At 37.5% G+C, this 27,592-nt stretch overlaps 1 protein-coding gene across 1 annotated transcript in view; it reads left to right on the top strand.

The window, feature by feature from the left end:
- The window catches only part of RORB (RAR related orphan receptor B), a 32,256-nt gene extending 19,554 nt beyond the window's left edge, over positions 1-12,702 (top strand). The window contains exons 3-8 of the mRNA XM_085312452.1: positions 1,685-1,806; positions 3,130-3,262; positions 5,163-5,270; positions 6,437-6,547; positions 11,938-12,050; positions 12,547-12,702. Coding sequence (XP_085168578.1) covers positions 1,685-1,806; positions 3,130-3,262; positions 5,163-5,270; positions 6,437-6,547; positions 11,938-12,050; positions 12,547-12,702 — 743 coding nt within the window. The remainder of the gene's footprint in view (positions 1-1,684; positions 1,807-3,129; positions 3,263-5,162; positions 5,271-6,436; positions 6,548-11,937; positions 12,051-12,546) is intronic.
- The last annotated feature ends 14,890 nt before the right edge of the window (positions 12,703-27,592 follow it).

Raw genomic sequence — 27,592 nt, 5'->3', positions numbered from 1 at the left:
GGAAAGGAAAGGAAAGGAAAGGAAAGGAAAGGAAAGGAAAGGAAAGGAAAGGAAAGGAAAGGAAAGGAAAGGAAAGGAAAGGAAAGGAAAGGAAAAAGAAGAAACTTACCATTATGGGATGAGACTTTCATCTGTCCTGTGAAAGAACGGTGGATGGATCCCTTCACTAACACACGCTTTTGGTTTTCTTTACCCCTGAGTCAGTTCTTCCATCAGGAAGCCTAAAGATAGAACTAGCCTCTTAAGTGATCCCCGTAAAGATTGCCCTGCACTGGGCAGGTGTCGYTGTCAGTAAAAAGAATGGAGGTCTTTTGTGTGTTTTTTTCAGCACTCATCCACTGACTTTCAGCTTGCTAACTGTGTCAGTAAAACAGACATTTAAAGATAACTCCTATAGCAGTGATCACAGTGAGCATATACATATATACATTCATTTTTAGATTATGTTTTTAAATTTGATTAAGATAGACCAAAGAAACATTCATATTTTGGGCTCCTGAGCACCAAGTCACCCACAGTACTCAAACTATTGAGGATATGAATGAATAAATAATGACATGGTCTTTTTTATGTCCCGTGCTTGGGTCTGCCCAATGCATTGCCAATGTCTTTTTGAATGTCTTCTGTTTAAATGTGGTCCCTGCTTTGTGAGGTTCTGCGGCAAGCATGTCAGTTCAGTCTCATGACTTCCACTTGTTTCCTCGTTAAAAGGTATTTCACTTAAGTGATTTATTCAAGCTGAAACCTAAAGCTTCATTAGAAATATAGATCTCAGAGCTGCAAAATTAAGGAATCATTGCTCTTCCTATAGCATGTTTTATCCAGAGATTTCAGCTTCTACATTTAATGAACTCATGTTCGAAACTCTCTGTGAAAACCTTATCCCCTTGCATGATATGAAAGGCAAAGACCTACCTTCAAATACTTCTCTGAGAAGTTTGCTATTAATTTCAGTGGGATTTCAGGCCAGCATTGAACGCTACACTTTCCCCATATATCTGGTATTCCATGTCACACAGTAGTTTATAAGGTTGTGGTTTCACAGTAATTTTAAARTAACTTAATTTTGTGTTGTCACAGAATAGTGGAATCTATTCCTCCCCCTTCTCCTTCTAAAACCCAGGCTGTTAGTTCCAGCTTCTGACCCTTACTAGCACCGGTCTGCATGTTCATGCCCAGTAAACTAAATCAGAAATTGATCCAGCTGAAAAAATAACTTGAGAAAAACAGATATCTCTCTTCTTGCTTCTGTGATCTGAATTGCCTCAAGGTCATGCAAATGCTCAAGTCAGAGTTAAGCTGCCAGGACTGGGCAGCTGTACAGACCCGTGGCAGATGGAAGTGATTGGAGTCTCAAAACCGTGTTTATTTAAACACAGCGACAAAAATTCACTTCTAAAATGAAAGCATCCAAACAGTTTCACAAGACCTGTTGTTTTCATATGCAAATCCATAAAAAGTTGAGCATCCTCTGGTTTTGGGTTGAATACCAAAACTTTTTGCAGCAGACATTTTCAGAAATAAGAAAAGCGAGAAAGAGTGAGTTAGAAAGGTACCACTGGAAAGAAAGGATGTTTTTTTTCTGAAAATTTCTGAAAATTTAATGTTTTCAGCATTTTGCTATCGCAAATCACTGTTCACTGGGATGTTTTATGCAAGCTGTTTTTTCTTTTCCTCTTCTCAGATCGAATTGCACAGAATATCATTAAATCTCATTTGGAGACATGTCAATATACAATGGAGGAACTACACCAGCTAGCATGGCAGACTCACACATATGAAGAAATTAAGGTTTACCAGAGCAAGGTACAATCCTGTAATATGCTTTTTCTTCTCCCCATTGTTTGAGACAGTTAGCAATATAACATATTGGGCAAGGACATGCTGATGAGTTTCTTTTCCAAGAGGTTAAAAATAAGCTTTTAAATGCCTTTAAGGAGCCTAGTTACAGAAAGCGGAGGAGTGACAGTTCATAAAAAGGAGCAACAGCTTTCTAGCTTGTCAAAATGTTTGCTGATGCAAATCTTAGGAGTGGTTGTAGAATCTAGCTTTCCACTCACAATTGCCATAGGCCTAAACTTTTCGTGGAATTTCAGTTGACTTTAATGTCATCAGGATTGGCTCTTTGTTGGAGGAGTTTTCAGGAAGTAGGATTACATAATTTTGTTTCGTGTCATTTTGAAACCTGTTAGACTTGTGTCCTCTTTTCATGTGAATAATAAATATTTTCACTGCAAGCAAAGTAAATGTCTGTTACTTCTAGACATTAGATAATGATGAAAACAAAGTGCTCCTTAAAGGGCAGTTATTCAAAAGTGACTGGAAAACTGATCTGATTACATTTTCAGTCTACCTCCATGATATGCAGGTCAAGCTGGTTCAGGATACTGCTCACTAGTAGCTCTTCAGATGTAGTCCAGCCCACAGAAACCGAGCTGTGTCCTGCATGCCTCCTTGCTTGTATCACTAACAATGATTCTGCAACCAGAATTCARCTGACACATTAGTTGATCAGGCAAAAGTCAGAAGAGAGTCCAGGTTGTTCCTTGAAAGCTTTGTGGCTTTTCAGGGCTGACAGGAATAAAAACACAGTACAGCTTGCAGAGCTATGGCACACGACCCAACAGCATCAGTGTGCACGTGCACACAAATGTGGACAAGGAAAGTAGTTATCAAGGGGGTATAAACCTGGTATAATCACTGTTCAGACTGCAATGACATTTTAATACCTTTTTTTTAAAAAAAAAAAAAAAAAGGAAAAAAGTTTTAAGCTAGAAGAAATGTTCTGCTGGGTGATTTAGCAGCATTGCTCTGCTTTCTCGCTAACAATTCTCCAGGATGCTTACATTGTTTTTATCGCTGTCTGTATATCCTACACAAAAGCCAGTATTAAAATCACACTGTAACATTGGCCAGTACAGTCCCCCTTTTGAAGAGGCAATGCCTCTCTGGGGCAAATGACTTGTGAAAAGAACCTTCTAATGGGAAGTGTCAGGCAATTTAATAACTAGAGGTGTCCTAGCTCTGCCTTGGGCAAAAAATAWGAATTGTGCTTTTCTGCCCAGCCACCTGAAGTCCGTAATGGGCTAACATTTACTGCTTTGCTTTCTCCTCTGTGTTTCCGGGAAGACGAGAGAAGCTCTGTGGCAGCAGTGTGCCATCCAGATCACTCATGCCATCCAGTACGTGGTGGAGTTTGCAAAGAGGATAACCGGCTTCATGGAGCTCTGCCAGAATGACCAAATCCTACTCCTTAAGTCAGGTGGGTAAACAGCAAGGACCAGAGACCCGCTTAGCATGCAGTGCGTGAGAAGTATACTCTGTCATCTTGTCTGGGAGTTCATTTTAATTATAAAAAAGGGTGACTCTTCAGTCTATTTCACTGGCTGCGTTAACATGTCAATAGTGTTGCTTCCTTCTGGTCCTCTTCCTCTACAGTCAGTTGTGGCTATTTAATAMCCCTCCACACACAAGATCGTTGTGGAAGCCGCAGTCTCCAACCTGACATGTAGTGGAAGGATGTTGTGAATTCAGCTGGCCAAATCACTCATCTGCTACACCTTAAAATCCCCATGTGTCATTAATGGAGCGAACACTGGCTCACCAGGCCTGCCTCTGTGGTCATCTCTAATCTTTCTAATGAGGCTGCAGCAATACCCTCCAGCCAGCACACAGGAGGAGAAATCCCTGCTGGCGCCAATTGGTGTCGGGAGAGATGAGAGCGGATTACGGCTCCGGTGGTGCTCCGAGCATGTCTAGGAGTGTGTGCATGCTGGAAAAGGCACAGGGAASAAGGATTTCTGCCCGATGGTTGGGCTCAGGAGTGTCTGTCTTCCCTGACAAGATTTATCATGACTGTGTGATAACACCATTAAACTGTGAAGGACAAAACGGTGTTATCAAGTGAACTACTACTGGTAATTAGCTGCATTTATCATGTAAGTTTCTTACTCTTTCGTCATGCAAAGGGTGGGGTGCTGGGCAAGGCAGCTCATCAAAGCATGAGAAGTGCTGTCTGTTTCTGGGAGAGCTCTTCATTARATCTGAGAGTCAGTGCAACTCAGTACATCGTACCCAGAGGTCATGGGTCAGCGCGGGGCTGACCTGAGGCAGTGGGCACAGGTGCAAAAAGGGAGGGATGCGGAGAGATCGAGGAAGCACACACAGTCTCTTGCAAAGAAAGAGGGTCTTTTGCGTGAGATTGATTTCTAAAGCTCATACGAGTTCCAAAATTTCTGCAGGTGCCTGTGCATCCAAAGTAACTTCATCCATTTGACTGGCACAGCTAACAACACAATTGCACCTTAAGCAAAAAGATATATTTGACCATACGGTTGGACAACTCTGGTTAGCGTCAGCGAGTCTAAACATGTCAGGTTTTATTTTCCATTTTGCTGTTAATGCTAAGCAGAAGAAGTTGAAAAATCAGGACTTTTCACTCAAAAATATGTATGTAAAAGAATCTCTAGTTTTTCTTGCAGGAAATTTGAATTTAGATAGGGAAATTTGAMTTCAAATAAATTTTAAATTATTTTTCCCCTTATTTTTTCCAAACTGTATGTTTTACATATCGGGAGTAATAAGAGTGGCTGAGGAGAAAAAAAGAAGTTTCTATGACTGTTTCTCAATCTGGAAGTGAAATAAGAGAAACAAAAGGAAAACATAATTTAGGGGTATTTTTGATAGCTTTTTAATTTTTATTTTCTCTCTAAAAATATTTCCCCCACTCCAGCCAAATGAAGCTGGGATTCCTATCCAYATAGGATGAAGCTCCTTTTTTGTATTAAAAATATTTATTTAAAAAAGTCTCAACAAATGCCTAATTTTCTGAAGAAAGTACTTATAATGGAAAATATTCAATCCCTAAATTCAAAATAAGTCCAGGCTACCAATTTGATGCAATGAAGAAAGTCAACTTAAAAAAAAAAAAAAAAAAAAANAAGAAGTGAGGTTAGACTGGAAATTTCTCTCTTCTCTGGTCAATCCAGAAAGGAATATTGCTTCCTTCATTGAGAGAGAGTTCATTTACACGGCTCCAAAGAGTGTCTGTCCCTGCTAATGTTTCTAGTGACTGATGTTTTCCTAAATATTTTCTCGAAACTTCCTATGTTCTGACTTTTGCAGTAATGTGTGGCGCTTTTGCTCTTTTTTGTGACCAATAGGCTGCTTAGAAGTGGTTTTGGTGAGAATGTGCCGTGCCTTCAACCCACTCAACAATACTGTTCTGTTTGAAGGAAAGTATGGAGGGATGCAAATGTTTAAAGCCTTGGGTATGTTCATTTCTTTCATTTCAAACATTATATTGAGCCAAATGGTAGCAGATTTATCTTTCTAGGAGTAGTGAATGCAGTGAAATTCTTCAGTAAATTTTGATTCCTGAAACCTCCAAATCTCCATACTTGAACAGAAAAGTGGCTCCATTACCTGCTAACAGTAGATAACTGCTGAAAAAAAAGCAATGATAGAGATTTACGAGATAAATTTCCTACTATGTCCTCCAAAAATTGCAAAAAAATTGAAAAAATAAATTGTGGTAGAACAAAAGTGATTTGTCATCACAGCTTAGCTATGTGTGATGTGTAAAATCACTCTCACTGATTGTGTCGGGCAAATGGAGTAGAGAGAAGAATCAGTTTTGCCTTCATCAATGAGGAGACTAAAAAGATGGACCACAGAAAAAGGTATCAAGGGACTTAACTAAAATCCTCTGAATCTGCATAAATTTTTATGCTCATTTAGATTCATGTGTTAAAACAATTGCTTCACTTCTCAATATGGTATTGAGTGCTACCCAAAATATTAACAGCTAARTAATATTAACAGCAATGAATACATTAACAGCAAATTTAATCAYGAGGCAATCAGGACCAAACTCAGAGAGAATTATTTACTTTACATATATTACCATAGGGGTATATATTTTTATTATTAGCATATGGATAAGCATAGCATTACATTTCATAAATAGAACAATTACATATGTTAATATGCATTAGTTGATTTATTTTGATAATTGTTATACTTTCACAAATCYTCAAAAATATTTGTGCTGTTTATTAATACAAGTTATATGTGAAAGATGTTTATTTTATTTATCTATTTAAAATTATTTATTGTTCATCTACGCCCTTTAGATTAATATCTGCTTAATAAAAACATTTCCCACGGGGAAAAAAAGACTCGTGAGATCTCTGTGTGCTTTTGGAAAAATTCACGCCCTAATTCTTGATAACTTCTGTGCTTCACTGGATATTTGGTGATACATGAAATAGCCAGTTTTCAGAGTAGTTGGAATTTTAATAGCTGATGGAAGGCACCTGTTTTAGACGTAGACATTGACTCCAAATTTGCTGTGACACCAAAACAAGCCAATTTTCAAGTCAAATTAAAAAGCTGATAAATTTCTAGCATTGACTTTGTCCTCTGTGGTCTATAGGTTCGGATGATCTGGTGAATGAAGCATTTGACTTTGCAAAGAATTTATGTTCCTTACAGCTGACTGAAGAGGAGATTGCCTTGTTTTCATCTGCTGTTCTGATATCACCAGGTAATTAGTCATTCCAGATACCACAAAGAATCCCTCTTTTTTTCTTCCATCTTTGTCCATCTATATTTCTACTTACTTAAACRGTTGGTGCTTTTTTTAATTGGTGTTTTAAACAATTGAAGAATATCTGGACTAACCAAATGTACCACCCACTCTTTTTGGAAAAAGATCAGCAGTTAGATATATTGGAAATAGGTTGGAAGTGCGAGGACCTCATCATGAAAATTCAGATAGGTAGACTATACAGTTATACAACACTTAGTTAAACAAGCAAACAAACAAGTCAGTTGTTTGCTACCTGAACTTAAACCATAAGAAAAGACTGGCTGCATTTGAGCCAAGGATGATCTTAGCATCTGTGGGCCCTATCGTGAGACAAAAGGAACTATAATGGTTGGGAATGGTGGTGACCAACCTGGAGCCAGGTTTTGCAGACCAGAAGTGTGGTGTCCGAAGAGATGTATGTTCCTCCTTGGATTTACAGGGAGCTCCAGATTTCAACTCTTTCCTTCAGTCTAAGGCCAACTTCTAATGGCACAAGGAGAGGGGAGTCCATGACTCTAGCTGGATTTTTCATGTAGAGATGAGAGCAAGAGCTGTAAAATACTGCACAAAGGCCTCTCTAAATTTAGTCCCAGGTAAGACCTGATGTTTCCTGGGGCAACATGCTCTTTTTCATCACACGCCACAGCTGCTCCCAGGCAAGCATACTGTGGATCAGCTCAGGCTGTCTGACCACAGAATAGGGGCTTTGGTGACTGGATTGACTCAGAAGGTGAATCTAGTAAAAAGGCTCACAGTTTAGTGTGGAATTTTTAAACATGTCTCAGAGGAGGTAGACCCCCTAATTCCTATTAATAACAATATTTTAAAAGCTCTTTGCAAAAAATTCCACTTCAAATTTTTTTTCCAACCTGTTTTGCTAAAGGCTTTCTTTAGGTCACTTTGCCCTTTTGCACATCTGTGGTGGAGATTACATTAGTCAGAATTAGACAAGCACAGATGGTGTCAACATGTTCATTCTCATCATTAATAACACCTCCTGAAAGGACTCTGCTCCTTTTATTTTCCCTTTAAGCAGTCTTTGTGGAGGTGCACTGTCTGCTCCGAGGTGAGAGGGATGAGCTGGTGGCTGAGGGGCTCGAATGGCCCGCCAGCTCCCACCATGTGTGTACCTTGGCTGGCTCTCAGCTGTACACGGGAGTGAAGTCTGGCTGCACACCACCCCCCTGGGGTGCTGTGGCTCCCTCTGGGAAGCTGGACACACAGCATCCTGAGGAGTCCTTCTCCACTATCTCTCCTACACCTAAGAAGACCAAGCCTGTGACTACGACAAGACTGGCACTATGACTGGCACTGTGATTATGATATGTGATTATGTGATTATGTGATTATGGCACTATGACTGGCAGTGTGATAGCACACTGAATGCTACCCTGTACAGTTGCAGCCAGGGCTTGCTCCTGGGTAGCCATAGTAGCATGTTAGAGCAAATCAGTTTTGCCTTCAGCAATCTGRAAATTTATTTGGGGTCTGGACTGTGAAGTTCCTCAGGAACATGTTAACAATAGAGGTAGCAGAAGGTAGTTTAGATGTTTGCAGCTCACTTCTTATTATGAAACCAATGTAGGTAGGAAGGTGCTGGAATCCTTGTAAGCAGGATCTGTACTTGCCTTTTTTTAAATCTAGGCAGTATTTTACTTTACTTTTTATTTTCTTGAAGTATTAGAAATTGGAAAAGTAGGAGCTAGATAGATGGACAGAAGAAATAAGATTATTGCTACYGACTTCAGAGCACTTTGAATAAGACAGGGACATCTCATTTGAGGAATGAGCATCACTGMTGTGATTTCTAGCCAAGTTTAAATAAGTCAGATTTCTGTCCAGAGTCGTTTCCCAGGTAATTCTCTAAGGGAGAGCAAATTATAGTGCTGGCCAACAATATCTAGCCACAGAACCATTCCAGCAGCTCYGAGGCTCTTGTGCCTTATGCCTGGTAAAGCCTATTCAAGTAATTAAATGTGTTTCCCATTGACTTTAATGAATTTTGGATCAAGTCATTTATTAAATATGCTTAGATGCAGGTAGRCACTAAATGGATATCAAGATTCTGATTCAAGCTTTGTAGTTCTTCGTATGCCCTTTTTTCACAAGGCACCAAAATCTCTTGCATTCTGCCAGCACTTCATGTTGCCTGAGAATCCACACTTGTTTCTGCTTCTTGTAAAACGTCTGTGGCTGTATTAAGTGCTTGAAAAAGCTAGCAACTCAACACTGGCTGTGGGCCAACTCTATGGCAGGCATGTGTTGTGAAAGACAACTCTACTAATGAATTTCAGTCCTGACGTACAGCAGTCCTACTACAGCACTCCAGGGCTGGGTGTTTCTTGAGTAGCGGCTTCTGTTTCTGCCAAGCAGCGTAGATAAGCAGAAGCAATTCCAAGTTCTTTTCACCACAATCAAGCTTGAGGGTTGAAGCTTGTGGGACAAGTTGAAATACTACAATAATCCACAATTCCACCTTTCATGTCCAAGCTGGCTTTTTCCTACACAAAGACAAGAGGAAACATACAGTCTATTTCTCTCCTATTCCTTTAACCAAGATACAAATGTGAAAACACTTGATGCCTGCTGGCTGCTCCTTCCTATAGCCTGTAAGCATATGTATTTTTAGTCATGAAAGAAGCAATAAGAAAAAAAGTGATGTGCAGAAGCAGCGCATACATGTGTGAAAAACTCTCATGCAAAAAATGCAAATTTTGATTGTGTAAGTAACTCCCAGTACAGCAGGGTGCTTGAATTTAAGACTAGGGAGGCAGGAAAAATCAATATAGATTGAACTGACATTGAATTTGCCATTTATTGTCTTATCAAAACAATAACAATAAATAATGGAAAAGGAAATAATTTCACTCAACACTAGATGTTCCAAGTAGTTCAAAATGCCTGTGCTGTATTTTGAGAAAATGAATGCAGAAGTAAAAAACCAGAACTTATTCATTTAATGCCCTACCCCATTCCTTCTGCCTGCCAGTGTAGGAACACAGACACTCCGTAAGTGAGATACTCAGATTCAGTTTCTTTCTTCTGCAGAAACTACCAGAGTGGTGACTCTTGTGCTTTCAATTTCAACGATTGTTTGGGTAGTTTATATGAAACAGGAATCCCAAGGGGAAGGAGGGGATCTAAGGACACCTRTTAATGTAGTTGCTGGGGTCCTGTGTGGCAGACCCATTTTCTTCCTAGTTCAGAGCACAGATCCAGATATTGCACTTCCCACATGAGGGTCATAACCACCATGCTGGTAGGTAATTATTTGGTTTGATTTTTTATTTCCACTCTAATTTCCACAATAAAACATTGTAGAGTGACTCCAATAAGAAATGCTGAAGTATCTCCACCTGCAAATGCATTGGAGCCCAGCTGRCCCCCCATGTTCCAGTCCCTCTCCTTCTGAATTTTTGTCTGACCCATGTTCTTTTTTTCCCATCTCTTTTTTTTGCAAAAAGAGAGCTTCTGAGCTGTCCCTCATCTTCTGTCCAACACTATACCGTAACTTAGTAGTCTGTACACTATTAAAGGTAGATGAGTCCAAATTCCTAAAGGAAAAGCTCAGAATTGAACCAGTATTTCTCATACCATATTGGTAGCCATTTATCTATTGAGTTCTTTTTCCTCAACTTCTATGAATACAATTAAAGGTATCTGAGGAATTCCAGCCAAATTTACAGATGGTTTTAGGTGTTAGAAATCACATTTTGGGAGTCAAGCTTAATATCCATTGTAAGAGTTTTACCTAGCTCTTTTCATGAGTTTAACCACTCTCACATTATGTATGGCATACTCTGTGACAGATAGTTTATGAAACCTGTGCACCAACAGCCTCAGTCTATTTTTAAGCTTATTCCTGTGACAGAAGGATAAATCTTTAAGGATTGCTCCTTCTGTTAAATCTTTTCAGCTTCAGTCTGCCACAATAGGCCTTGATTTAAAGCTATTGAAATACGTGTTTTCACAAGAGCTTAAAATTTTGCATCTAACCTAGGAAGTCTACATGCTACTATATGCTCACTTCTGCAGGTGCTGTGGTCACTCTTAGCTAATTCTGTTTCTATGCCCACTGGTACAGCAGGAAAGCAGGGAGATTTTTCGCTGAGCACCTGAAAAGTATCTGGAGATTTAGTGATTTATCTCTTTTTGTAGTAGATGGTGATGTACACTTTTCAAGCACTCTTCTCAGTGTGCTGGAAAACACCTTCTGTACTAAAATACTGTTGAGATCTAGTCTGTATGACAAGCATGCTCAAAGAAATGTTCAACTTATCGCATTTCTATGGAATATTTTAGTGACTGAAGGAGTGAAAAGACAGAGCTCTGAAAGGGAAAGGGATTTTTCTGCATCTTCCAATTCATGCCCTAAGACAATTTTTTTTTTCATTTCCTGTTTGGAAGCTAAAACCTGTCCCAAGCATCAGTTTTGGATTGTGAGAACTGGAACASGAAGTTTGCAGCATGGGAACACAAAACGTTTACTGGTGCAATAAACACATTGGATTAATATTTTCAGAATTGTCTTGAGGTGTGCTACTTCACTTTGTGTGTAGTTATTTCCAGAARTTATGGCTTGTAAGAACATAGATCTTAAGAAAGACCTCCTACACGCATTAAAATCAATGGGGATTTGAGTTCAGCAGAAGCCACATAGGGTTCCAAACAACTGTATCTGTAATTTTTATTCTCCTAGATAATCTTTTATTTTGTGTTGTTTAAAAAGAAAGCCTTTCTAAATAATGAGAAATTTGCACTTCAAGATGTTGCAACAACTCATAATTCTGTTGAATTATTAAAGAAATTCTTTTGAARGAAGACATTTCTTTTTATTCAGAATATAACATTTGGTCTCAAAATGTTAGCCTAGTAAATAATGAGATATATTTTGTTTTAATTTTTAAATAATTATATTCTATTATTTTCAAAGGACTGACTGTTTTGATCAATATGTTTATTATTTATGGATTAAAAAGTCATGGAGACGACACAACATGTTTTTCACCTAAGCAGTGTGGAKCTAAAAAAACACTGTCTATACCAATAGAGAATAATAAAATGCATGGACCTTGTTTCATTTCTACTCCTATCTTTCTGTCTAATATCCTGGTACAAACAAACATAGTATCAACATTATGTTGCTCTACACTTTGTATGTGTTAATTAAACTATCAGGTGATCCTTTAATGGACTGAGATCTKCCTCTGAAACCATATCTTAATTATCTTGCAGTCCTCATGGGACTATGTTTGCTCTGAATGCTCATGGGACACTGTCCACCCGTGAGCATGCCTCACTTCCATACTTTTCTTGGCCTTAGCCCCTGCCTTTCTTTTTCCCAGATCGAGCCTGGTTAATCGAGCCAAGGAAGGTCCAAAAGCTTCAGGAAAAAATTTACTTTGCACTTCAACATGTGATCCAGAAGAACCACCTTGATGATGAGACTTTGACAAAGGTAAATTGTTAAAAAGGAGGGCCGAGTACTCCRAGGCCACGTGTCTCTTTTTGTAGCAGCTTCTCTGTACATTTGTGCATTAATGTAAGTTAAAAAGATCAAATTATATGCTTGCACTGTGTAGGAAAAGAAGGAAGGCTTATTCCTGTACTCTTGTCCCTGAATGTCTTACCTTTTTCTTTCTTTATTGTTCAAACCACTAATGAYTCTATTTGGTACTGTTGCAAGTATGAAAATGCTTTAAAAAAAACACCTCTGGAGACACTTCCTTCTTCTTAAATATATGCTTTGACACATGACTAAAATTTTCAGGATATTTTGTTTAACTTCTAMTGGTAGGAACAGTTTCTTGTCTGTTGGATGGGTAATTCTGATGGAGTTCAGAGTATTGCATTCAGTCAGCCAASAAGATGCTACCTTAATTCATTTCAGAAACTGTAATTTATACTAAACTTACTTCCAACTTCTTCCTTTTCTTTTTTTTAATGTCTCACAGTTAATAGCCAAGATACCAACCATTACTGCACTTTGCAACTTGCACGGAGAGAAACTACAGGTATTTAAACAATCTCATCCAGATATAGTGAACACACTGTTTCCTCCATTATATAAGGAGCTTTTCAATCCAGACTCTACCACTGGCTGCAAGTGAAGGGGAAGACAATTGTCACATAGTCATGGAATGCATCACTATTAAGACAAAAGAAATGTTTTCATGAAGAACTTATTAAAAATGTCACTACTGCAACACTAGGAATGTCCTGCACTTAATAGAATTATTTTTCACCGCTACAGTTTGAAGAATGTAAATATGCACCTCTGAGTGGGGTTCTTTTATTTTCTTTTCTTTGTTTACTTTTTTTGAACTGACCCTGAATATACAAATATAGGACACTGGGTGTTACCTTTTTTTAATTTTATTTTATTGTGGGGATGTTTTAGGAGACAACTGTTCATAGAATTTTATTGTAGATATAAATGAGAATAGAGCAGTACTTTGCAGTATTACTCTTGCTGTTTATTGTTCAAATATAATTTAAGAAAAATCCACTTATTAGACTTGCCTATTTCTTGGTTTTAGATAGTTTAATGCATGTGGAAATTTGTAGCTGTCTTGGAAATTATTGTGCATGTATAAAATACACATATAAATATGTATATGTGCTATATACATATATATATGTATGTATTATATGCATACATGCTATAGCTTAAAAATCCCATGCCTACTTTCAAGGGATGCTCAGCCAGGCTTTCATGTGTTTCTTACTCTCCAAGTAATATTTAATTGGGCAATCAAGATTTACTTTGCCAGTCAGAGTTAAATCATCAACTGCCGATGTATAATGACAGGATTACTTCTGAGACATGTAATGTGTAGTGCATGTGTGCAGTCTATAAATGAAACATCAGGAATGTATCAATGGTGCAAAAGCCTTGTCTGGATAATTCAAGTGGAGAGAGGAAAAGGTTTTTTGGAATTTTATCCCTATTACAGGGATAGAGCGTGTACAAAAGTGAACGTGATAGGACCTGATGTCAGTAAGGTACCTAAAACATAGAGTGTAAATGTGGACTATCTCACTTTTACATTTTTCTGATTCARCAGAAGGTTTTATTTTATATACATTTCTTTGAAAAGTAGTTGCAAGGCTTGTTTGGTTTTTTGCTGAAGTCAATGGAAAGGCATATAGTAGTATCAGTGAAAACCACAGGAAGCCTAAAATGTGTCTCTGAAGAGTAGGAGCCACTGGGGATGAAGGAAGGGAAGAGGAAAGACAAAGTGAGCAAAGAACATTGTTACAAAGGCCGTCACAATTATCATTAGATTTGACARAGCCATCATCTAGATGGGTCGATGGTTTCCATTTTACATATATATATATGTAACAATATATATGTATATATACCCATATGTTTGACTTTATATGCACTTGAGGAGTGCGTATAAAGGGGAACAAACGATCATAGATTTCTTTGTCTGTCTCTGAATTGACTTTGTTCATTTTCTTGCAAAACCAAGGGCCAGCACAGAGCAAGGTCTGATCTGGAAACATGCAGGTATAGATTGGATTGAAGTTGCCATCATCACTTCAACTCTGACCATTCTGATCCTTGGTTTTAATTTATACCTTTATAGATTACAGAGCACGTACTGAGCAAAGGAGAGTGGAAAACTGCCACCGACTTAATCTGGTGGATTTATTACATTTAGTTATTAATCATGACTGATATATATGGATGCTGTTAGAGCCACAGACCATAGACTTTCTGCCTATAGAAGAGCAGGGGTTCAGCTTCCCCCACAACTGTGTCCTTACCGCTCTTCTATCCTGAGGAAGCTTTTCCAGAGAAATCCCCTTCAGTGATTCCAGTGGAGGTTGTAGAGCAGAAATCACTGGAAGCAGGCAATAAAGAACAGATGATCTGAAGGCAGGACCTACAAGCAGACTTTTTTTTTAATTATTTCAAATCTCACAGAAGTCAATGAAGTCTGAGAAAGAGCAAGGAGGAGGACACTCAGGGAGGCAGAAGGACCTGCTGTGTGTGGGGTTGTGCAGCACAGTAGTGCCATGGAAGCCTACAGGGGCCCAGGTGGCCCAGGGCACATGCAGAAATACAGGGTTTTTGCAGTGATACCTTAATATCCCAGCTTTTCCAGGAGACCTGCACAGCTCTCATGTCCATCTTCTGTTCCTCTTTCTGCGGGACCACATATTTCACAAACTATTCCAAGGTTATTTTATAAAGTTTTCCCTTGTCCTCTATCAACTTGTTTATGTGGTCACATACRTTTCATGACAGTATCCGCTCTAGACACCACCAACAGCTGTTTGTTCTGCTCTTTCTTCTCAGCAATCCCTTAAATACAACTGCAGTCGTAAACCCAAGTCATAAACTTATAGATGTTTCTCTGAAAGTCTGTTTCAGCCTCAGAAAAAAAAAMCACAGCAAAGTCAGTTGTGCTGAGAATAATTTCATTGTAAACATGACAATATCTGCCAATTACATAAAAATTTCTAAAATATTTATTTTGGTCCAAATTCAGAGCACATTTTCTGATCTTAGTTAATTACATTGAAATGTCTTCAGTTAACACAGATAAGAATGCATTACTGTTGATATTTCTTTATACCACCTAAACTCTAAAAATGACAACACTTTATAAGGTGATTTGTCTTTTTACATCTTTTACATGGCAAGTCCGTGAACAAGACCACAAACTCCACATCTTTTTAATTTCAAAATGTTAATTAGCTGGTTTTGTTCATGGCCTATGTGCAGGCATTTGGGAAAAAAGTCAAGTCAAACTGAACATTAGAAGAACTCATTTTTGATTGCTAGTGCTTAATACCTACCTTATTATTTCCAAACACAAGAACACACATATACATATTTATTTGAAATCCTTCTTAAATTGTTTTAGTATATTAGAAGTAGCAATTTAGCCAGTCTACAGAAATATAGAATAGATGATACATAATTTTGTCCTTAGTGTTAGTAAATCAAAAAGTTTTGTGTTCATATGTCCCTCACTGTTATGTGCTGCTTCTTGAAAATATTTCGTTCTTTTCAAAGCAGGTATCAATCCTTAGGATGTTTGACTTATGTCTTAGGCGAGATGACTGAATGAAGGTAACCAATGAAAAAAGCATTATTTATTCCTTTTCCAAAGTACATTTAATCCTTAAAGCACTTACTTAAAGCACTTACACTGCAACCTCTTAGTGTATTCCATAAATAGGGATTATTGTCCTTTTTTGAAGATAAGCATTTGAAGGCAAAGAAATTAAGTGACTTGCTGAGGACCAGCAGTGTCCTGTCTTGGATTGAAAGTGGATTCTTATCTCATGGTCCTAAAATCTTTATGCTACAAAATCTTCATTGCCATTAACAGGCAATAGCTTGTATGAACAATTACGAATATTGGCAGTGAATCAAATTATTAACTTCAAATAATGTTAATTATGAACAACTTTTTCTACTTTTGTTACAGCTCTAAAGAATTAGAGCAATTCTGTTGTTTATTTGGACAATAAAAGTTCATTCTCATACATTATTTGTTTATGTTAACTAAGGTTGATAGATTTTGTTTAATTTTTGATAATTTGGGACTGGCTAATAAGTAGAGCAGAACATTTTTCTACCACTTCATTGACTGACTATAGAACAACAAATAACTGTCATATACTATGGGTTGGAATTTTGTTGTTGATATACTCAAATTTTCAAATTCCTGAGTTGGGTTCATGATGTTGGTTGTCTACTAGACTTTAAACAATAAAACACCATGAGTCCCAATAATTAGCAGCTTATTCTACTCACAGAATTCATTTCAGAAAATACCGGTGCTGCACTTTATTTCTTACTGGCTTTCATTAGTCCTCACTAGTAYCTGAAACCCTTCAACTAAATCTCTAGAACTAACATTTGTCACATCTGCTCTGTAGTAATTACTAATTTTTGTTGACTTTTTAGTGACAAGCTCTTCAAATGGGACTTACTTCTCAATAATTAACCCCAGATTTTTAACAAAAAGGATTTAAAATGTATATTGAATCTTCACCTTCTAACATTGTTCTAAGATAATTCACCCACGTTGATCTAAATTATCCTGGGTGCCAAGCAGGCAGATGTAGACTGTTCATTAGACTACCACAGGGACCTAATTTTGGTGTAAATGTCACTCTTGCCAGCTCTTTGTATAAAGAATTAATTTCAAGAGTCGTGTTTTCTTTTAAAGGAAAGATTGCTTTAGTGATTGCTAGAAAACAGGGTAATAGAAGGCACTTAACTGAACCAACTTGTTTCCAAAAGCAATATATATTTCATGATTGGCTTGTGATAGGCAACATTTAGGATCTGATTCTACAAGTTGTCAGGCTGCCTGAACTCTAAYTAGAGCTGTTAAAATTGGAGGTATCTCAGCACCACACAGAAGATGCTCAACCTCTCATAAAGTCAGACGCCCTTAGCATTAGGAGGTCCCTTTTGAGCTTTGTGGAGCACAAGTCAGATATTGTCCTCATACTTGCTTTTTAATGCTTTTACTTTACACTTCGTGTCATTCGTTTCAGCTCCATATCACAGGGACCAATTTATCTTCTGTGTTGCATCTTGAGCACCAGCGGTGGCTCAGTGCATGTGTCTGAGTGGGGTGTTGCAGGGGGGCAGCTACAGGACTTGTCTGTGAATGTGAGCTTTGTTACATGGGTGTTTGCTCCCATGGGAGTAGCTTGCACAGATGTATGTTTCCCTGTAGATTAGTTTTGCAGGGACTAACATCTTTCACACAAAGGTGATGCAAAGCTTTTCTCTCGTTCTGTGCTTTCATCCTCCCACCACCAGGCTGCAGGAGCTGCTCCGAGACAGCGGCAGTTCGCTGAGCAGCCCTGAGCCATGCAGCTGATGGCTCCTGTCCCCCCACATCTTTCTCCAGTCCCGTAAAGCTGTGCTACAAAACACAGCCAAAAGGCATTCAGGCTCCCACCATCTTCTTCCTCCTGTCACTGATTATGCTGTTTCCAATATAGGCAAGATCTGACCTGGAAGATTGATTCCTGTTTTTAGAGTTGTCTATTAGACATCCCAGGAACATAGCACGGGGTAACAAGGTCAAAATGAAACATCGAACAGTCTTTTTGGTCCAAATGCGTTGTGTCTAGGTATATATGCTAAAATGGAAACCTGAAATAGAACAGCTTTCTTTTCTCTGACAAAATAGGGTATATGTACTTACTATGTATCCCAGCACTTTCTGCTTCCACTCTGAAGACTAGCTACTGTCTCTGACATCCTTTAAAAACAGTGTGTTGTAGACCTGGTCCTGTTTCCTTTAAGTTTCACGTGTTGTAAATGACAATCACTGCTTGATGCAGATGTTGCACTGTATGCCACTCAGGGATGTTTCATTATTAAAAATAGCTATATAAGTGTAATGGTAGTGATAAGGAAGAGAATGTTAGAGGCTTTGAGGGGCATAGTTTGAGCTGCCCRAATGAACGCAACCCAGACAAGGCTTTAAAGCCAGTGGTTTAGAGCTAACATTGGTATTAATCGAATTCACTGTCAGTGTTTCCTCGGCTTGATGCAGGACTCACATCACTTGTCATTTCACAATCACTGGAATATTTCAAAGCAATCAGTTGATGCTTTGAAAGACCTTTTGGAAGCAAAATGCAAATGAGCTCTGTACGAGTTACTGAATTTAGGCAGTTGATAACAGAAAGTGCGATTTGAAGATACTGAGTTTAGGTACCATTAATGTGGGTTTGTGTTCAGAACTGCTGCAGGTATGCAAGAGGAAAGGCTAAGATATGGAATAAATGACAGCATGTCAGCAATGACAGCCACAGTTTTCTGAATTACCACATGGAGAAATGCCTATAMAGAGCAAGCAATATAAAATGAAGTTGCTAACTGCTATCCTTTCCTCTCACGGATGCACCAAGCCATAGCCATCCTTCAGGCCTCTGTATGGTGTGCCCAGCAGAGGCTCATCTCTAGTAAATGTGTGTAAGACCACTTTTTATACCACATTACTGAAAAATGCTCCCATTTCCTAATCAGTAGAGATTTGAAATGCATTTCTGTTTACTCCTAGCTCTACCTCAGAGGTTATTAGCAGACCTATCATTATAAGAACATATACAGAAAGAAAAAATTGCAGTGGATTATCTTACCAATCACTGAGCTGATACCAGGTCTCTAACCAAGGGGCCCTCCCCTCCTCTGAGCCTGATTGTTGCTCTTATCCTCATAATGAATAGGTATGCTTTTGTGCTCCTTATATCTACTGAATTTGCTATGCCTAGAAGTCTGGGGGACGACCTCATCAAAAGGTGGAGAGACCCAGACCTCTAAACAACAAGGTCCTTTTCATTTGCCAAAGTATGCGCTGTAATTTGAGTTTTAATTTTTGAGATTGCTGGGAGCCATTTCTAAGTGACTAAAATTCTTGCTAGCATTTCACCTGCCTGTTAAAAAGAAAAGTCCTCTGGTCAGAGTGCCTGCTTCTATTTCTTTCCCTTCTGCTCTTTCATCCTGAGGAGTAAAGTCTGGAGTGGGAAATCTTTGCTCCTTCTCAAAGCTGGTTTTGGTTGTAGAGACGGTGTTGCACTCAGAAGGCAGGAAGCAGGCTCCTCTCTCCTCTTCCTCCTAGCTTGCATGTCATGACTGTATTGTCCCTGCATGTGTGGCAATGGAGCCCCCATTACAGTCTCCATAAGTAGGATTGTATGACAATGAGCCAAAAACCCCAAGAATTTACCATCCCAGAAACGGTTTGCAGCAGACCACTTCAGTCTAAAAGCTGCATTTGTGTGCCCTCTGAACTGTAGACAAAAGCCATTGTGAAAAGAATAGGTCCTAAAATTTCTCCAGTGGTAACTCATGGAGCAGTAACTCTCCTAAAAAAAAAAGCAGTCGGAACAACTGGTGACACAAGGAATGTGTCAGTGTCCTCTAAACAACCCTTCYATTTTGTTTATAGTGAGAGAATAACGAAATGCACTTGAGAAAGTGGAATAGAAACGCATTTGGGATAGAATATTTCCTGGGTGTTACTGCAGACAGCGAGGATAGTGCCACTCACAGTGAGTTCGCTAACATGCTGTACTACAATTACATAATTTCATCATCCTCACAATTCAAGCACAGCACATAGGGAGAGTAAAAGAAAACATCATTGGATATAGCAGCAATAAATAAATTATAAGTGTTTCTTTGTAACTGTACATGCAGAAAATGTTTGCTTTGCACGCAGTCTTCTGTACAAAAATATAAAGAAAAAACTGTTTAATGTAGATATCACAGTGTTTTTACATATTTGTTGGTTTCTTGGGATGGAGCCACTAATTTGTGATCGAAGATACTGTTGGGGAAGATGTATGTGCTTCAAGAAAAGGCTGAGACCCTTGTTTATAGCTATACATTGGCAACAGTAAAGTATGTTCAATATAAAACTCTGAATGGACAGAATTAGAAAATTGTCTCCTGATTTTCAATTTTGTGATCATGTTTGTCCCTTATTATTTAACCAACAAAAACTCAACTGCATTGAAGAACAAGCAGGGCCAGATGGGCAACCACAAAGAACAGGCTTTACCTTAGTCTGTTCCATTTAAAACTGGCTTAATTAAAAAGAAGGGAGAAAAAAGCACTTATATTTGTCTTGATTAGACACTCAGCTTAATAAATCAATGTAACTAGATTAGGCTGTCAGCTTCTTTGGGGATTCAGATGCACTAGTTGTGTTTTTTTAACTTGTCACTTCAATGTCCAAATCGGGCAAAAAAATGTCATTGTTAATATAAAAGACTAGTAATAACTTAACTCTACGAAATGTAGACCATGCATTCTTGTGCAGCAGATGGGGATTTATTCATGCACTTATTCTTGAAAAGCCACTGAGTAGCATAATGAGTGAACTAGCTGTGATAGTCTTCRCCTCTTGCATGACTGCAATGTGACCTGTGGTAGGCTGCAGGGAGCGGCTCTGCGATTGTACTTGTTTGTGGCCACAGATGAAGCACAACTGAACTCTAAGCAAGCCGTTATCGACACGCAGCTAAATAAAATGCATTGGGTATTTTGAGATTTATGCTAATTGCTGTGAGATAATTCCATGTTAAACTAATTACTCTAGCTGTAATGAATGGACAGTATAAATAAATTAGGAATCAGAATAGCAACAAAATCTCTTATTTTACAACTGCATTGTCTGCCTCATCTGATTAACACTAAAGAAAGTTACTTAAAAACTAAACAAACAAGAATAAAAAAACTGAGTATGTATTGTAGAAATGTAGAAGAAAAATAAAATATTTTTTCAAATGTAATTACTTTTAATATATGCTTGTGGAAGTCTAATACTATGTATGCTGTCTCTGTAATTTTTGCTGTAAATAACTTGGGACAGTGAATACACTGACTTTTTCTATGTCTCTGTTTAAGCATAAGACTTTGTAATGATTTTTTTTTAAGAGGAAAAACATCAAAGAGCAAATTATGTACTTGCTTCCTATAAGCGTAATGTACTCTTCAGTTTTTATGGAAACTGATTGTAATAGATAAAGCCTTTTGACCAGCTGTTGGTGTTCAGTGTATAATTCTGTTTGTAATGGGAAAAAAAAAAGAAAAAAGAAAAAAGAAAAAAAGAAAGAAACAAGACTCTCAGTGAAACTTGTTCCGAGTGAGTCTGTATAGCGAGTACTGTATGAATATCTGCAGACTGTATTTGAATAATATAATTTAAAGAAAGGTTGCTCAAGCAAATAATGTTTCCTTACAGCATATGGCTTTTATGAATCCTTCTGGCATGGATTATATTAATAGAAACAAATTTTTCTTTCCGATGAGCAAAATATTTTTGTATGCTTTTAATTTCTTATTCAAATTTGAGGTCAGGACACTTATTCGCTGTAATCTGAAGCCATAACTGACCTTCACCAAATACATGTTTTAAAGATCATAATAGAAAAAGAAATTATGTCCAGTTTATCAACAGCTGTAATAACCCAGGCAGGAGCATAAGTAACATGACTTTATGGCTAGTATTTTATGATTATCAATTTATAAAAAAAGAAAAACATAATTAAAATAGATATTTAGATTTAAATGAAACTTTCTAATATTTTTGAAGTATCCCTGAGAATGCTTCCTTGCTTTTAGGATTATGAGAGAAACTGATTTTTCATATACTTCCAGCTTTCAAATATCTAATGTTTTTATCCTATTTCCAGTTCATTTTGTTAGAGTGAAATGAAATGTTAAGACTCAGATCTCCAAGCCATGAACTATATGGTGCTTGGTTGTAGCTGTGTTGTTGTAAATCAATGTGATTTGAACTTTTGGGGATATTACTATTGGGGATATTGTACTGATAAGTGTGCTCACTGTTGTTGGTAACGCACAAGAGTTGCATTGCCTGTCAAGAACTGTGTTTAAAAAATGATCAAATAAAGTACAAATAACACTCAAAATGAATCACTCTCGAAAGGAGAACAAAACTCCTTTCTAAAATGAAATGCCTCATAGAATCAAGAGTGATTTTTTTTCTGATGCTTAGTTGTAAAATAATTATGATATGTATCTTAACTGTCTTGTAGATGCAAAAAGCAAAACCATAAATGAACCATGACATACTGGGTAAAAATGTGGCTCCAGTGAAATCAATAGGAAAACCACCTCTGATTTCAGTGGAGCCAAGAGTTCATCCAGCATTTTTACATCTRCAATTTTCTTCTGATCTTTCTCCTTGTTTAATATATCTTACCTAATTTATGTGTATGTGAGTAAAACTACAGCCTGATTCATTTAGAAAGTGACCGTTCAGGGTTTTATTTTTTATCATGAGTTTCCTAGGACCTGTCAAATGAAAAGGTTCTATATTACTTTAGAATGTATTAGATTTTTGTCTTATTTTATGTCCTGTAAATTATTAGTTCAATACTGTTAGCATTCCATAATAATGCACACATGATTTTTGAATGTTTTCTGTAAATGACAATCAATGTTGATGAAGTTCCTTTCTTTAATGCTGAACAAAATTAAAAAAAAATGTATAAGAAAATAAAACCTGTTGTGTTGCTTTTTTTCCCTCTATCATTAAAGTACCTGGATCAGTGAGGGAAAAATATGCGCATACATTTCCAAAACAGAAGGATAAAAATAAAAAYATAAACATCAGGAGTCTGCACTTACTTTTGTAAACAAATTGTACATATAGTGTAACTGACTTCAGCAGCGCTCTTGCATGCATCTAAGGCCAGCTAAATGTTTAGATGCTTCTTGAATCACAATGCAGGCAGGTAAGTTTGGGATCTGAGATACAGCAAGTGCAGCTTAGCTTAGTTAGAGTTTCACATCCTAGCAATTTAAGGTTCATTTGGAGATTTGCCATCGGTTTGAAATCCTTTCAAATAAATGTAACAATGAGTTCATATGAACATTCATGTTGGAGACATCATGAAGCTCAGCTGTTTACTACTCATATGAAATATATGGACTACTGCATTTGCATTTTTCAGAACAAAGAATTGCATAAATATTCTGGTGGTGTTTAAATACACAGTGYCCACAGTGCTCATATAGATGCTAACCTGTATTTTTCTCRGTTAGAAAGTCAGAAGCAGTGTACCTTAAAACAGTATCATCAGATTTTGTGTAGTTTATGCTTCCTTACAGTTAATKATCTTAAATAATAYTGAAACTAGCTTATATTTCTAGGTCTCCTGGGAAAAAGTTTTAGCTCAGTGTTAGTGTAACTCCGTTCACCAGGCTCACAGTAGATGYACTTGTAGGTATATGAAATACCTTATCCTCTTTGCACATTACAGTTTCTTCAAGGTAGATGGTAGTATGAATGAATATATGTTTACAAGAAAAACAAAGGCGTAATGCATTAGACAATACATTATGAAATTACAATAACTGACAATTACAGATATATATTTGCACATGCTCACTTAATTACAAACACATGCCCATGTAGCCTTATGGATCATGATATATGGTGGATGCATAAGAATTTGATGCACTTTGAACAACACCTTCCTAAAAGGAACTATCTCCTCAAATGTGATAAACRTCCTAAAAATTATCCAATATTGTCCTGGGTGAGTCAGAATCTGGTGAAGCAATTTTTCTGCCTCTTTCCCTTCTTCCTGCTTTTCCATCCTTCCCCTCACTTTCCTACTTTGAAAATAAATCTTCAGAAAAATCCTTTTAAAACTGGATTGCAAGTTGCTTTGGGAGGACAAAGACTGATCTATACAAGACACCAACCCCCTGTGCTCCCAGTTTGAGGTGCTGGTGTATGGGAAGGGTAGGTGTATTGGAAGGGTAGATGTTAGCATTACCAGCCGTGCTTATGTTTCTGGAAAGTGTTTGCTTGTGTTTCTATTTATATAGAGGTTTTGTTGTATCTTTAATGGTCTGAGAATGTGAGACAAGTGAGTTTTATATACTTTTAAAAGTATGAGTTTTAATGAGATGATGAAGGGTCTCTGAGCCCAAAAGGTTTTTATTACATTTATATCAAATAGGTTAGCGAAAGTATAATCTCCTCTTGGCAGACCTGACTATGCATTAAGACTGTGCATATAGCTACACTTCCTAAAAAACAGATCAGGCACCATCAGTGATTTACAAATAATTTTTGCAAAATCCCTTCAAAATTCCTATTGTAGTAACTACAGTCTTGAGCTTAAGGGAATACTCTCCTTACCAACAGTTTCAGCCCGGCTCTAATAAAGCTTGTGTGTAAGTAAGTTGCCTCCATTTCAACAAATGGACAAATAGCAATTCTGAGCAAATGCTGTCTTTGTCTGGAATTTCTCCAGATTAAGAAAAGTTTTTATCAATGGGCTATATTAAAAAAAAAAAAAAAAAAAAAAAACACTCTCTCTCTGCTTTTGTGACATTTTTAAGTTGAAGAATGCATTCAGTTGCAAGGAAGGAGGCACTAGAGTTGTAGTTCTGCAGCTGACATGCTTTGCACCAGCCTTTGAACAATTCATCAACTGACATAGGCAAGGTCTGGCATGTCCTCTGTTTCCCTGTGACAGCTGAAGATCAAACACCCTTAAGTTTTCAGCTGTGAGTTTTTAGCAAACGTATGTTGATCTTACCCTCTTAAAAGTAAAAATTTCCTCTGGACTTAGAAACCAGCTTTCTCTCTTACTGGACATACAGTTGGGTCCCCATTTTTTTCTCAAGGCAAAGCAACATGTCCAGGAGCACTGTGATATGAAAGAGGGGCAACATGGAGGGGTTGGGGGGAGGAGACAGGCAGTCTTCATCCTTTTTAAAAGGCCGTACTGCCCTAATCAACATGCTTATCTTCTCACTACAAAAGGAGGAGGATTTCCTTTTCTTATTTTCAAGTTGTAAAATAATTCTATGCAGTGTCTCTTACTAGATATTTCTAGAGACGCTCTCTGTAGATGTGGARGGGGAGAGAGGATTCCTCCCTGTTGATCTCTTCACCTGCACCTTTGCCTGCTATGAATGCTGAGCTGCCATGGCTTGCACTTAAGTAATTTGAAAGGGGAAGTATATTATTTTCTGGGGCGCTGTCCCGTTTTTGTCTCTTCTGAAGGTCCTTCACACTATTGCTTTTCTTCTCTATTCTCACTGCCTTTTAGCAGATGAGAGGCTGAAGACCATTCTTTAGAGGGGTCCCAATACAGTGGTATTAGCTTGTGCGTACTTTTTAATTCATGCTGTACTCAAAAGAAATTACATCCTCTATGAACTTAAAGCTAGGCACAAACTTAGGAAACTTTTTGAATTTAGCTATCCAAGCAGCTTCAAGATGTGCAAAATACTTTACAAGCCAAAAGCTTTGATGAAAATTGCTGCTTTATGAAGTTAACATTTTCTCTCCATGAACTTTAGTTTATAATACCATTGTATCACCAACCAAGAGACCTACAAGAAAATAAGCACAACATCAGGTTTAAATACTGTGTGTTTTGGGATGTTTTCTCTGGTCATTGATCACTCATGTCATTTTAGGTAGGCAGATGATTTGGTGTATGTGTATCTATTTATCTCTTTCTTGGCACTTTTAGAGTATAAGCAGTATTTCAATCCATACCATAAGGTTTCCAGGTGTTATCAAACAAACCCATACTGTCTTGGCAAGGACTACATCATTCTCTTGCTGCCATCTGGGTTACTAATGAAATCTACTCAGCCTTTTTCTGAGGTGACTTATTGTTTCAGGGCCTCAGAGTGACTTGTTTTGTGAACGGTAGTCTGAAATGTAACATCATCTGCATCCTTAAGGGAAAACTCTGTAATCCTGTAATATCGTTGAAAAAGCACCCTGAGAAGCTGTGGCTGTTTATAAATCAGTGTTTAAAGTATGGTTTGGATACTCATGTGATGCTAAAGAGTATCCAAATCATACTAAAATATACACTGGTTACTCCTTCTCTGAACAGTAGCGGCTCATAGATACCATGCATTTTGCAATCTCATGACATATTTTAGAAAGCATATGCATACATACCGGAGAGCATTTTTGTGCATTTAGAGCAGGAATATGGACGCATATCACTGAACTAGACCAACAGATTTCAACATCATTAGGTGAAATGGGAAATTCAAATTTGTCATTTTTGATCGAATTTAAAATCATTCAGTGAGTACAATCAAAATGTGCTACGTATTTTCAAGGGTGTTGAATCTTTGGCCCTCAAATGTAGATACCATCCACCAGAAACTATATGAGATATTTTCAACTGATGTTAATAAARGCATATTTTGTGATATATATTCAGAAGTAATTTTCTAAACATTTGTATTAGATCTATTCTCTTTTCAGTAAAAATAGAATTTTCTTGTGGACACAGTTTTCCTGTGAGGAATATTGTTACAAAAGGTAACAGAAAACAATCCAAACAATCCAGCATTTTTGGTTAAATTGAAAGCAAATTCTATATCTTTTTATGATTTTCCATGGAAAGATTAAAATCAGAGCAAACAGCATGGAAGATAAAAAACAGAAATTCATTTAAACTTCTTCAGTCATTTAATGGCTATATACATCTCATTATTATTATTATTTATTATTATTATTATTGACTTTAAATGTGTTCCCCTAGTGCTTACATTAACAACATAGAGAGGGAACCTGCTCTTTTAAATTCACAGACTAGAACAACAAGGACTAGCTGGTCTCTCTTGGCTGAATTGTGGCATTTAAAGTTTTCACCAGTATCTTTTTAGGTTGATTCCTAATAGCTTTTCTTTCCAATATTGTTGAACATGAACAGCCATTGAGCCGCTGTAATAGTCTTTCCAACACAGAGCAGTATTGCAACACAGAATCACTGACACAATACCCTATGCTGGAAAGATCAAGTTGTAATAAAAATATTTACTTCAGACTGTATCTAGCCAAGGGTTTCACATCTCACCAATACCTTTTGTTGCATTAGAAATTGCATTTTTTCTAGTATTAAGTAAACAAAATACCTACTCAATCATATGTCTCAAGAAAACCATCAYGTTCTCTTTAAACAGAATTTTTGAAATAGTAATGATTAATATAATGCTCACAGGGATTCCTCTAGATAATATTTGTAAGTAAACCAGAGAAAATTAGGAGCACATGAAACAGGGAAGGGTTAACATATATGACAGCCAAGACTGCTCCCTTTATAGAAGTATTAACCTACAGTTACTTCTTCGAAATCTGCTGAATGACTTCACAGCAATGGAACCAAGGGCATGCATCCGAGGGTGTGTATCTGATGCACATCTCTACATGCAGAGTTGTTGTCTGGAGAGCTGCTCTGCTGAAATATGTTGACGTGCAAAAGAGAACACACTTAAAGGTTCCATAGGTTTCTATAATGAGTGATGGAGGTATGGAGACAGTGAGGTTTAGAGGAACGTGAAAAGAGTGAAGCAGTATGAAAGTGTCAATGGAAAAGAAGGAGATAAAGAAGTTTGGTAAGGACATAGAGTCTGCGTTCTAGCTCAGGTGCTACAGCACTCTAAATGCTGCAGAAGAGTCCGTCAGTTTC

The sequence above is a fragment of the Rhea americana genome, unplaced genomic scaffold, assembly GCF_003343005.1.
Source record: "Rhea americana isolate MKP2758 unplaced genomic scaffold, rheAme1 scaffold_11, whole genome shotgun sequence".
Classification (NCBI taxonomy): Eukaryota; Metazoa; Chordata; class Aves; order Rheiformes; family Rheidae; genus Rhea; species Rhea americana.
The sequence above is the reverse complement of the archived record's forward strand: the minus strand, read 5'-3'. Positions and strand labels throughout refer to the sequence as shown.